The 12932-nt window shown below is 44.4% G+C and overlaps 1 protein-coding gene across 2 annotated transcripts in view; it reads left to right on the top strand.

Annotated features, from left to right (window-relative positions):
- Positions 1-6169: 6169 nt before the first annotated feature.
- ADGRD1 (adhesion G protein-coupled receptor D1) overlaps positions 6170-12932 on the top strand; it is a 208681-nt gene continuing 201918 nt past the window's right edge. Inside the window, exons 1-3 of one of the 2 annotated variants that reach the window (XM_087880177.1) lie at positions 6170-6932; positions 7053-7089; positions 12001-12084. In XM_087880177.1, coding sequence (XP_087736303.1) covers positions 6879-6932; positions 7053-7089; positions 12001-12084 — 175 coding nt within the window. In that variant the 5' untranslated portion in view covers positions 6170-6878. The remainder of the gene's footprint in view (positions 6933-7052; positions 7090-12000; positions 12085-12932) is intronic. The other variant, XM_087880176.1, reaches the window with a different exon arrangement.

Below are 12932 nucleotides of genomic sequence, written 5' to 3'. Positions count from 1 at the left end.
AGGCTTTTTTTTTTTTTTTTTTTTACTTTTAAAAGCATTTTTTCGGCCAAAGACGTTGTAGAAAAAATGCTTTTAAAAGTACAAAAAAGGCCTCTGATGATTGTGCGGCTCAGCTGGGCATGGTGATGGTGGTGGGGTTTACAGGGATTTTTGCTACCGGTTCTCCAACCCACCCATCTCCATCGCTACCGGATCGGGCGATCCGGTCTGAACCGGAAGCATTTCACCCCTGATTGAACCCCTCTTCTTTGTGGCAGCCCGTCAAACACTGAAATACTGCTATCATTTCACCCCTACTCCTTCTTTTCCCTAGACTAGACATACCCAATTCCTGCAACCGTTCTTCGTCTATTTGCCAAAGGAAGGGCTGGATCCCAATGGTAGAATACATATCCTCAAAAACCCCTCCAATCTTGGTTTAAATCTCAGTGTCCTCATGTTCCTTCAGAGGGTGATGATGACATAATGTGACGTGGACGGAAAGGGTAATGGGTGCGTTCTAGAGAGTCTTAACACAATCATCGTTGGTTTGTTTCCTGCGTTTCTTTTCTTAGAAATAAACAGGAAACGCCACTCACCATGACTGTCAATTTCTCTCCAAAACCCCAACAGGGTGTTGCCAAGTCTCTACTAACTTCTTAGTTGTATAAAACTCGTGTGGGATCCTGGATTGCTCATTTCTGCTCTATGGTTCTTTGGAGGGTGGGAAGCTCAGATTTTCTAGGAATGCAAGAACATCACAGCTGGATCATCCCAAAAAAGCTTTTGAAATCTTAGACCAGTGTGGGCAAACCTTTTCAGCACTTTCAGCCAAAAAGGGAGAGTGTGCATGCGCTCGTCTGGGCCGCAACCCAGAGTAGGAGAATATTTCTTTTCTTTTCCCAAAAAAGTTTTTTTATTTTTATTTCTCATAAACACATTTACATGTACAGTCATTTATCCATCATTTTTCATTCATCTTATCTTTTAATTTTCATTGTTAATTTTTACTTTTTCGGGGCTGCTCTTTTACTCTTTACCTTTCCTCCAACCTTTCTTCTCCCCTTCTCTTCCTTCCTCTTTCTCCTCCTACTTTCTTCTTTCTTCCTCTCCTTCTCTTTCCTACTGCCCCTTCTCTTCCCCCACTCCTCTCTTCTTCCCCCCTTCTAACCTTCTTTTCTATTCATCTTTCCCCCTCCCTTTTCTTTCTCTCCTTTTCCCTTTCTTCTTTCTCCTTTAATAGGAGAATATTTCTGTGCAATCTAATATTTTTTTAATTACATCGTCTTCTCTTGGTCTTTCCTCATCTTTCCAATACTGAGCAAATGCAAATTCTTGCTGCCGTCAAAACATGCAACATTAACTACAAATCCCCCTTATTATATTTTTCCCCTTATTATATTATAGGGACACGGTGGCTCAGTGACTGAGCTTGTCGATCAAAAGGTCGGCAGTTCTGCAGTTTGAATCCCTAGTACCGCGTAATGGGGTGAGCTCCCGTGACTTGTCCCAGCTTCTGCCAACCTAGCAGTTCGAAAGCACATAAGAAAAATGCAAGTAGAAAAATAGGGACCATCTTTGGTGGGAAAGTAAGAGCGTTCTGTGCGCCTTTGGCGTTGAGTCATGCTGGCCACATGACCACGGAGACGTCTTCGGACAGCGCTGGCTCTTCAGCTTTGAAACGGAGATGAGCACCGCCCCCTAGAGTCGGGAACGGCTAGCACATACATGCGAGGGGAACCTTTACCTTTATACCTAACTCAATGGTGAGTTCTATTCACCATGAATCATCACTGCTCTGTCCATAAGTTTAACCCAGAGGTTTTCAAACTTGGCATCTTTAAGCCTTGTGGACTTCAACTCCCAGAATTCTCCAGCCAGCAATTCTGGGAGTTGAAGTCCACAAGTCTTAAAGATGCCAAGTTTGAAGACCTCTGGTTTAGCCACTTCCTGTTTCTGCTCACTCTTGAATACTCCTTAGATTTCTTGCCCAGATAATGAAATCAAAATAAACTTCTATTTTGGTTTCTGTCTGCTGCCCCCTATGCTTCCTTAATCTGTAGCTACATGGTTCTGCCTGAAGGTGGTGCACTTGAGCAACTAATGAAGCAGGCATAGCTTGGATTATTGGCCACAGCTGACAAAGATTCAGATAATAAGCACCAAGCTTTATGTACAATATGCACCTGGCAAAAACTTCAAGGATGTTGTCCTAATGCAAATCAAGAAATTGGGGACCATGCTGCTTTTCAGGTAGTTGGGATTTTGGGGTCATTTACAGCAGAAAACCTGCAGATTTAAGTTGCTTAAATCTGCAGATTTTAAAAAGCAAAGGTGCTTTTTCCAGGAGGCAACTGGACTTTCTTGGGTTTTTTTTTTTGAAGATGTTTTGCTTCTCATCCAAGAAGCTTTTTCAGCTCCGACTGGATAGTGGGGAATGGAAGGATTGATATTCCTTGCAGACAGCTGGTCATTGGCATCCTTTGAGAGGGTCATTGAGGGCACTTGGAGGTTTGTCTGTGTCCTCAGGGTCACCTGAGTGGTGCAAATGGTTCCTGCAGTCTGCAATTTTTCTCTCTCTGGAAATCCATTCCTCCTCCCACACCATTCCAAGGGTCTTCATCCCAAATTGCATAGCTAAAAGTCGGTAGAGATTCTCAGTCATTCAGGTCATGGTTGTCCCAAAGGGGGTTTTTCAGGAAGCAACTGGACTTTCTGTTTTTTTCTTTGAAGACATTTCGCTTCTCATCCAAGAAGCTTCTTCAGCTCTGATTGGATGGTGGGGAATGGAAGGATTTATACTCTTTGCAGGCAGCTGGTCATTGGCATTTATTTATTTATTTAATTATTTATTTATTTATTTATTTATTTAATTAATTAATTAATTTCTATACTGCCCTTCTCCCGAAGGACTCAGGGCGATGAACAGATTTAAGATTTCATATACATTTAATTTTTTTTTAATTTTATAAACAGTGAATAATAAATTGAGTCAACTTGGTGTATCTGCTAAGACCTTGGCATAGAATTTAGATGTTTATGCTAGCCCTGCTTGTTGAAACAGAAAGGTCTTCAGGGCACGTCGGAAAGTGCGAAGATCTGGGATTATTATTTTAGAGCAATGATGACTAACCTTTTCCGGACTGAGTGCCCAAAGTGCACATGCGTGCATGCGAATGCGCATGTGCCTGAACCCCCAAAATACAATGCGTGCACATTTGCGGCAGAAACCCTATGACCAGCTGGCTTGCGGGAGGCGCGCTCGCATGCATGGCTATAGGAATATAGGAAAACATGTAGATTTTAAACCTGAACTGTTTTTATTAGGTGTAATATCAGAAAAACTTGATAAGCAAACTATAGATTTACTGTTGCACGTCTTAACAGCAGCGAGGATTATATTTGCACCCTATACAAGACCTGTGGTGGCGCAGTGGTTAGAGTGTAGTACTGCAGGCTGCTTCTGCTGACTGCCGGCTGCCTGCAATTTGGCAGATCGAATCTTACCAGGCTCAAGGTTGACTCAGCCTTCGATCATTCCGAGGTGGGTAAAATGAGGACCCAGATTGTTGGGGGCAAGAGGCTGACTCTGTAAACCATTTAGAGAGAGCTGTAAAGCACTATAAAGCAGTATATAAGTAAGTGCTATTGCTATTCCTTCCTTCCTTCCTTCCTTCCTTCCTTCCTTCCTTCCTTCCTTCCTTCCTTCCTTCCTTCCTTCCATGATGTGCAGTGGTTAGAATGGAGCATTGCAGGCTAATTGTGCCCCTGCCAGGAGTTCGATCCTGACCGGCTCAAGGTTGACTCAGCCTTCCATCCTTCCGAGGTGTGTAAAATGAGGACCCAGATTGTTGGGGGCAAGAGGCTGACTGTGTAAACTGCTTAGCAAGGGCTGTAAAGCACTATGAAGCTGTATATAAGTCTACAGTAATTGCTATTGCTATTGCTATATTGGAAAAATGAAGAAACCCCGCAAGACGAAGAGGTAATGAGGAAGATACTAGATTGTGCAGAAATGGAGAGACTTACGCTGAAGTTTAAACAGAAAGAAGAGACAGAATATTGTCAAACATGGACTTTATTTTACCAGTGGTTGGGGGGGAAAAGCAGTGGAGATTAAGAACGTAATCTGTATTGTTAATAACAATAATAATAAATAATAAATCAATAACATCCTTTAAAATGAGACTTGGTGGCGCAGCAGACTAAAGTACTGTTAAGTAACACCAGCTGCCTGCAATTACTGCAAGTTCAAATCTCACCAGGCTCAAGGTTGACTCAGCCTTCCATCCTTCCGAGGTAGGTAAAATGAGGACCCGGATTGTGGGGGGCAATAAGCTGACTTTGTATAAAAAAGAACACCACTTAGGGAGGGGGGCGAAAGCCCTACTAAGCAGGTATATACAAAAGTATGAAGGCTATTGCTTAACGCATTGTAAGCTGCCCTGAGTCTCTGGAGAAGGGCGGCATATAAATCGAACCAATGAATGAATGAATGAATGAATGAATAAAAGAGAGAGAAAGAGAGACATTGGAGGTCTTCTAGTCCAACCCCCTGCAGAAGCAGGAGATCCTAATCTATTCCAAAGAAATGCCTGCCCAATCTCTTCTTGAAAACCTCCATTGATGAAGCACCCACAACTTCTGAAGGGAAGCCCTTCGCCTGATTGATTGTTCTCACTGTCAGGAAATTTCTCCTTAGTTCAAGGTTGGATCTACCTCTGAAGAATTCCCACACATTGTTTCTTGTCATGCCCTCAAGGGCTTTGGAAAAGAAATTGACCCTCTCTTCTCTGTGACAGCCCCTCTCAAGTATTTGAAAACGACGATGGTGTCACTCCCTAGTCCTCCTCTTGGTTAGACAAGGCATTCCCAGTTCTCACAACTATTCATTGCTATGTTTTAGTCTCCAGCCCCCAAATCATCTTTGCATACTTTCCAGAGTTATTAATAACAGATTAACAGCGTTGGAAGGGACCTTGTAGGTCATCTAGTCCAACCCCCTCATTCAAGCAGGAGACCCTACACCATTTCTGACAGATGGCAATCCAGTCTCTTCTTCAAAGCTTCTAGTGATGAAGCTCCCACAACTTCTGAAGGCAACTTCTGTTCCATGGGTTGATTGTTCTCACTGTCAGAAAATTCCTCCTTATTTCTAGGTTGAATCTCTCCTTGATCGGTTTCCATCCATTATTCCTTGCCTGGCCTTTGGGTGCTTTGGAAAATAGCTTGACCCCCTCCTCTCTGGAGCAGCCCCTCAAATATTGGAAGATGCTATCCTGTCTCCCCTGGTCCTTCTCTTCACTAGACTAGCCAGGCCCAGTTCCTGCAATTGTTCATCATATGTTCAATCTCAGCAGATTCATATGTTTTAGCCTCCAGCCACCTAATCATCTTGGTTGCTCTTTTCTGCACTTTTTCTAGAGTCTCAACATCGTTTTTATAGTGTGGTGACCAAAACTGGATGCAGTATTCTAGGTGTGGCCTTACTAAGGCTTTATAAAGTGGTATTAGTACCTTACTTGATCTTGATTAAGGGATGCGATGGCTTAGTGGCTAAGACGCTGAGCTTGTCGATCGAAAGGACGGCAGTTCAGCGGTTCGAATCCCTAGCGTCGTGTAATGGGGTGAGCTCCCGTGACTTGTCCCAGCTTCTGCCAACCTAGCAGTTCGAAAGCATGTAAAAAAATGCAAGTAGAAAAATAGGGACCACCTTTGGTGGGAAGGTCACAGCATTCCGTGCGCCTTTGGCGTTGAGTCATGCCGGCCACATGACCATGGAGACGTCTTTGGACAGCGCTGGCTCTTTGGCTTTGAAACGGAGATGAGCACCGTCCCCTAGAGTCGGGAACGACTAGCACATAGATGCGAGGGGAACCTTTACCTTTACCTGATCTTGATTGCATCCCTCTGTTAATGCAACTTATCATTATTATTATCAAGCTATTAAGTCTCAGCATCTCTTTCATATCGAAGAAACAATATTACCTCACCTCTAAGTCATCGATGTATAAAACCTTAAGGCTTCCTTTTGGTTCCTTCTCTCCACGCCTCTGTTTTTTTTTTTTTTTTTTTTACTTCCCTGGCTATCTTCACATCTTCTGAATCTCGTTCTTTCTAACTGACTGGTGCTAGGACCCAGAAGAGGAAGCCACTTGTTGGTAATGTGATATAAATAGAATACCCAAATGGGACAAAGTTTGAGGAGAAAGTCTGACATCACTTTGATTTTGCTCAACGCTCCGTCAGGACGAAGGCTAGAGGTGTGTGTATCCCTGAGACGGCCAGGTTTTCCCAAGAACGAACAACCTCTCGCCACAAAATCCCTCCCAGTCTTTGCCCCAAAAGAAGAAATATTTAAAATCTTTAATCTCCAAGGCACCTTCTTCTTCTCTCTCTCTCTCTCTCGTGGCTGTGAAAGCAAGCCAAATTCCATTTCCACCCAGTGACATCTGATCAAATGAAGACAAATCTAAAAAGGCAAAGCCGTTAGCGAAAGTTGGAGAAGAGAAGCTTGCATCTGTAATCATCCCAAGTTTATTCTCTTTTCTTCTCTCCCCCCTCTTCATCATTCCTCTTCCTTTTTCTTTTCTTTTCCTGGAATGGATTTATCAGCCACGGAAGGACTCCACGTTTTGAAACCTTAATTTTTTTAGATCTCAGGGAAGAGTTGGATTTTGTTTCTTGTTTCTTTTCTTTTTTTCCCCTTCCCACAAAGCAGTCGACGGAATGGGCTTGTTGTATGGATGATTAGAAAACAGCCTTTGGAAAAAAAGAAGAAGAAGAAGAGCAGAGGATGATGGAGCACTGGAAGTTTTATTACTAATGATATTACGATTACCGTGACCTGAGATTTCATCCCAGCGTTGGTTTTCTGGTTTGCAACGAGACGAAGGATCATGGCAAATTGGCTGGTGCAACTTTGCTATCTTTTGTTGTGGATTTTATTTCAGGTAATGGTCTCAAAAACCTGTGGCATTTATTATTATTTTTTTAAAATTACTCTCTTCTTTGGAAAGGTTTGCTGCGCCTGAATCTTATTCACGTATCTGTTATATATTTTTATTATGCAGGTTTACAGGGCTCATACTTGGCCACAAAAACATCCTGGTAAGGAATTTTTGCTATCTTTAAATTTTGAAAACCTTTACGATTGCTGCATCCCTCTGCTTTGTCTTCGCCATTGCCCGCAAAAGCATGATTAGATATATGACTGAGGAACATCAAATGCAAACAAGAAATAGCGTTGAGAAGGTTGCTTTGGTTGGGATGTCAACACTTGGCGTTGGGTCTCATCAAGACAGGGGGCCTTGTTCTTAGGGCTTGAGAGTCAGCATAGGAGGAATTTGAAAGTTCTCAAGAAGGTCTCCAAAAATAGGGATGTACTGGCAGTAGTAGTCTACCAGGAGCTGTGAGTTCAACTCTTTACTCAACCACAGTGTGCGTTGGGCAACTATGCAAAAATTGGATGGTCGGCAGACTAAGCAACTTGAGATAGTCCCAACACAAGAAAAACGAAGGAACTGTTCATGTTAGCAAACAGATCCTAGAATTCATTTTAAAGCAGGAATGGCGAACTGGTAAATGTTCAGGTGAGTTGGACTGTACCTGCCTTTTCTGTCACTCATGAGATCCATCCGTCTGGCCAAACAATTTTGGCAATCCCCACCATGGAGTTATTTTTAAATTTTCCATTCTGGATCCTCCCGATGCTAAATGGCCAAGTATTAATTTGAAAGGCTTTTCCTTTCAAATGCAGCTTTAAACTGACTTGTCTGAAAGTCTGCTTCCTTTTGTTATCTCAGTTTGATTTTTACAATAAATAAAAGGGAATGCGGGTTTATGAAAATGATTTACTTTGGGGCCAGCTCAGCCATTAGGCAACGCGAGCTTCTAATTTTGAGATCGGATGAGGTTAGAATCTGGTAATACTGAATTTTCTCATGAAAATTACTAGCATTTTCTGTTCTCTCACTGCCCTAAATTCCCTAAACCAAGAATTACTTTTTTTTTTTTTTTCATGATAAGGGCTTACAAGAAGTTGAAGTAACTTTTAGGGGCCTGGAGGCTAAAACATATGAAGAACGGTTACAGGAATTGGGTATGTCTAGTTTAATGAAAAGAAGGACTAGGGGAGACATGATAGCAATGTTCCAATATCTCAGGGGCTGCCCCAAAGAAGAGGGAGTCAAACTATTCTCCAAAGCACCAGAAGGCAGGATAAGAAGCAACAGGTGGAAACTAATCAAGGAGAGAAGCAACCTAGAACTAAGGAGGAATTTCCTGACAGAACAATTAACCAGTGGAACAACTTGCCTCCAGAAGTTGTGAATGCTCCAACACTGGACGTTTTGAAGAAGATGTTGGATAACCATTTGTCTGAAGTGGTATAGGGTTTCCTGCCTGGGCAGGGGGTTGGACTAGAAGACCTCCAAGGCCCCTTCCAACTCTGTTATTCTGTTATTTCACTCCTTTCCCAAGCATGTAGCTAGCTTTGTTTTTAAATCCAAAGTGGAGAAAGTAATGATCCGTACACCTATTTTAATCGAAAGAGGATCTGTCTAAACCACTTCACTTCCTACCTCGTAGGCACCAGTCTCCATAAATCACAGGGAGGGGTCCAATCATTAGAGAGAGAGAGAGAAAAAAAATGTGGTTTATAAGAATTGGAGACCTGCATTTTTACAAGATTTCTGGAATGCTTTGGAAGCACGCTTTCATTGCGCCATCGTTGGTGTTACATGCTTACAAGGTCTTTCTTTTTTTCCCTTTTTTCTTTCCGTTTAATCCACAACCATATTTTTGGCCAGCTTTCTATCCCTATCCGCACTCCCTTCTGAGTTGCCAGGAAGTGAGCAAGCAATAAAGCCAACATTTAAGGAGAATCTATTACATATGCGGATCATTTCAAGGGGCAGGCTAAAAATATTCATTTCAGGAAGCCCACTGTTTTTTAAGCAAAGTTGGGAAGCTTGTGGCGAATTAGATGTTGCTGGATTCGGACTCCTATTAGCCCCAGCCAGGATACTCAATGGTGGGGGATGATGGGTGCTACCGACCACCTCCTTGTTTCCTGTTGTTGTTGTTAGTTGCAAAGTCATGTCCAACCCATCGCGACCCCATGGACAACGTTCCTCCAGACCTTCCTATCCTCTACCATCCTCTGGAGTCCATTGAAGCTCACGCCGACTGCTTCAGTGACTCCATCCAGCCACCTCCTTCTCTGCCGTCCACTTCTTCTTTTGCCCTCCATTGTTCCCAGCATTAGGCTCTTCTCCAGGGAGTCCTTCCTTCTCATTTGGTGGCCAAAGTATTTGAGTTTCCTCTTCAGGATCTGACCTTCTAAAGAGCAGTCAGGGTTGATCTCCTCTAGGACTGACCGGTTGGATCGCCTTGCAGTCCAAGGGACTCGCAGGAGTCTTCTCCAGCACCAGAGTTCAAAAGGCCTCAATTCTTTGGGGCTCAGCCTTCCTTATGGTCCAACTTTTACAGCCATCCATTGCAACTGGGAAAACCATAGCCTTGACTATACACACTTTTGTTGACAGGGTGATGTCTCTCCTATAGCAGTGTATTCCGTTATTATAACTACTCAGGGTTTCTCACTGAACACCTGAGAGCAAAGATTTATTATTTTCTGCTTCTCTTGACCAGCTCAAGATTTCTACTGCACTTTGTTGGTTTTAACACTTGTGTGCTTGAGTGTTTATAGTGCATCCTTAGACTTTCACAGCTACGGCTTGTATAATCTCTGCTTCTTAGGGTTGGGTTCTTTTTCAGTGCTGAGTAGAAGGACTGTTAACTTGGTAGTAGAGCAGAAGGAGAGAAGGGAAGATCTGAAATTCATCCATTTTTGCCTCCTGTGGCAAACTCCCTATATTTAGTCCTTACCATATTCACACCTGCGTCTTTCTCCAGCCTGGTGGTCTCCAAATGTATTGTGGACCAAGGACCACTTCCACGTTGGCTAGAAATTCGGAGACTTTGCCTGCAATACAACGCTCAGGAGAAGCCTCACTTAGGGTGAGCCAGATCAGCATCTAGCCTAAATGTCAGAACCAGCATCTTCGGCTTGGCGCCTCACTGGCATCCTGCCATCAAAGCAATGGGGGAAAGGAGAAGGAAACGGGGGCACATGCAGTGGTGTGATTCAGCCAGTTCAGGCGCACCAGTAGTTAAATTGCTGGCTGGCCCAGTCCCTCACTGCCCCTTCCAGGAGTCCCCACGCGCCCCATTTTGGCTCCCAGGTAAGTGCAGGGAGGCCTACTAGCCCCAAAATGCACGGTCACTCAAGCACTCGTCACTTCCCGCCTGGACTACTGCAATGCTCTCTACATGGGGCTCCCCTTGGGGTGCATCCGGAGGCTGCAGTTGGTCCAGAATGCGGCCGCGCAGGGGATTATGGGAGCGACGAGGCACTCACATATAACACCTCTCCTGCGCGAGCTGCACTGGCTTCCTGTGGTCTTCCGGGTGCACTTCAAGGTGTTGGTAACCACCTTTAAAGCTTAGGGCCGGGGTATCTGCGAGGCCGCCTTCTGCCACCAATAGCCTCCCACCGACCGGTTCGCTCGCACAGAGAGGGCCTCCTCAGGGTGCCGTCGGCCAGACAGTGCCTGCTGGCGACCCCCAGGGGGAGAGCCTTCTCTGTGGCAGCACCTGCCCTCTGGAATGACCTACCCCCTGAGATACGCACGATATCAGACCTCCGGACTTTTCATCGGGCCCTGAAGACACACTTGTTCCATCTAGCTGGGCTGGCTTGATCCCATCCTCTCAGTTTTTTAATCGAATTTCGGTTTTAATTGGGTTGTTTTAAATTCGGGCCAAAATTATTTAATTGTTTTTTTAAAATGTTTTTAAATTCTATATGCTATGTTTTATCCTGGCTGTACACCGCCCTGAGTCCCGCAGGAGAAGGGTGGTATAGAAATGTAATAAAATAAAATGGGACACGGGATGTTTGTGTACGGTGCATTTTTGCTCCCAGGAGGATGCAGGAGGCCAAGTGCTGCCTATCACACACCATGGCCATGCCCACCCAGCCGGTCATTAGGGCAGAGAACCGGTTCTTAAATTATTTGAATCCCACCTCTGCACATGGATAATAAATCGGTGTGCTTCAAAAGAGGGGGGAATAGCTGAAGAAGAGCAGAGCCGTGTGGAATCCGGTTCGTGCCAGACTTCTTCAAGGCCGGTTCACCAGTCTAAACACCTCAGCATTTCCCAAAACATCATAGCGACGTTGCATTGGCTAAAGACGGACTGGTCATGGGGGGAAGGACTTATTATTTATTTATTTATTTATTAGTTTGATTTATATGCCGCCCTTCTCCAAAGGAAGGAAGGACAATAGCAATGGCACTTATATACCACTTCACAGTGATTTACCAACCCTCTCTAAGTGGTTTACAGAGTCAGCCTCTTGCCCCCAACAATCTGAGTCCTCATTTTACCCACCTTGGAAGGATGGAAGGCTGAGTCAACCTTGAGCCTGATGAGATTTGAACTGCCAAACTGCAGGCAGCTGGCAGTCAGCAGAAGTCGCCTGCAGTACTGCCTTCTAACCACTGCACCACCACGGCTCATACTAGATATATCCAATTCCTGCAACCGTTCTTCATATGTTTTAGCCTCCAGGCCCCTAAACATCTTTGTTGCTCTTTTCTGTGCTCTTTCAAGAGTCTCCAACTTTAATTGTCACCTAGCTTCCTAAAATGGTTCTTTGAAAGGCCAAAGACCTTCAGTAATATGCTGGGTGGGATAGGAGATACTTAAAATCTTCTCAAAAAATAGTCTACCTCAATTGATTTTATCAGAGTTAAAAATGGAGGAAGAGAAGATACTTTCTCCCATCTTCAGGTCCATGTCCCAAGCATTTTTCAATTTAAAATCTAACTCCAGAGAAGCAAAACGAAGCAAAAAGCAGAGGGGAAGGGAAGATAAATTTGAGAAATAACTGGCAATTGTTTGAGTTCCCACAAAGGGGATGACTCTGGTCCTGCTGTACTTTCTTGATAGGTTTCCGTGTTCTTGCTCAAGCATCGCATTATTGGCCTCTGGACACCGTAGAAGGAATCCATGAATTAAAGGACACCGACGGAGGTAGACTGGAGAAGAATGGTCTCCAAGGATAAGATATGATACCGAGAGAAAATAATATTTGTAGCTCAAGGTTGAACTTTGGGGTCCTTGGTGCTCTCTGAGCTTGGTGGTTTCTTGCAGATGTTTCATGACCCAACTAGGAAACAAGAAAACTACCAAGCTCAGAGAGCACCAAGGATCACATAATCCTCCTCCTCCTCTTCCTCCTCCCCCTCTTCTTCTTCTTCTTCTTCTTCTTCTTCTTCTTCTTCTTCTTCTTCTTCTTCTTCTTCTTCTTCTTCTTCTTCTTCTTCTTCTTCTTCCTCTTCCTCTTCCTCTTCCTCCTCTTCTCCTTCTCCTTCTCCTTCTCCTCCTCCTCCTCCTCCTCCTCCCCCTCTTCTTCTTCTTCTTCTTCTTCTTCCTCTTCCTCCTCTTCTCCTTCTCCTCCTCCTCCTCCTCCTCCTCCTCCTCCTCCTCCTCCTCCTCCTCCTCCTCCTCCCCCTCTTCTTCTTCTTCTTCTTCTTCTTCTTCCTCTTCCTCTTCCTCTTCCTCTTCCTCTTCCTCCTCCTCCTCCTCCTCCTCCTCCTCCTTCTTCCTCGTCCTCCTTCTCCTTCTCCTTCTCCTCCTCCTCCTCCTCCTCCTCCTCCTCCCACTCTTCTTCTTCTTCTTCTTCTTCTTCTTCTTCTTCTTCCTCTTCCTCTTCCTCTTCCTCTTCCTCTTCCTCCTCCTCCTCCTCCTCCTCCTCCCCTTCTCCTTCTCCTTCTCCTTCTCCTTCTCCTTCTCCTCCTCCTTCTTTCTCCTCTTCCTCTTCCCCTTCCCCTTCCCCTTCCCCTTCCCCTTCCCCTTCCCCTTCTCCTTCCCCTCCTTCT

The sequence above is a fragment of the Pantherophis guttatus genome, chromosome 17 (assembly GCF_059756535.1).
Source record: "Pantherophis guttatus breed Tessera chromosome 17, ASM5975653v1, whole genome shotgun sequence".
Classification (NCBI taxonomy): domain Eukaryota; kingdom Metazoa; phylum Chordata; class Lepidosauria; order Squamata; family Colubridae; genus Pantherophis; species Pantherophis guttatus.
This window is presented reverse-complemented; position numbering and strand designations above follow the sequence as displayed.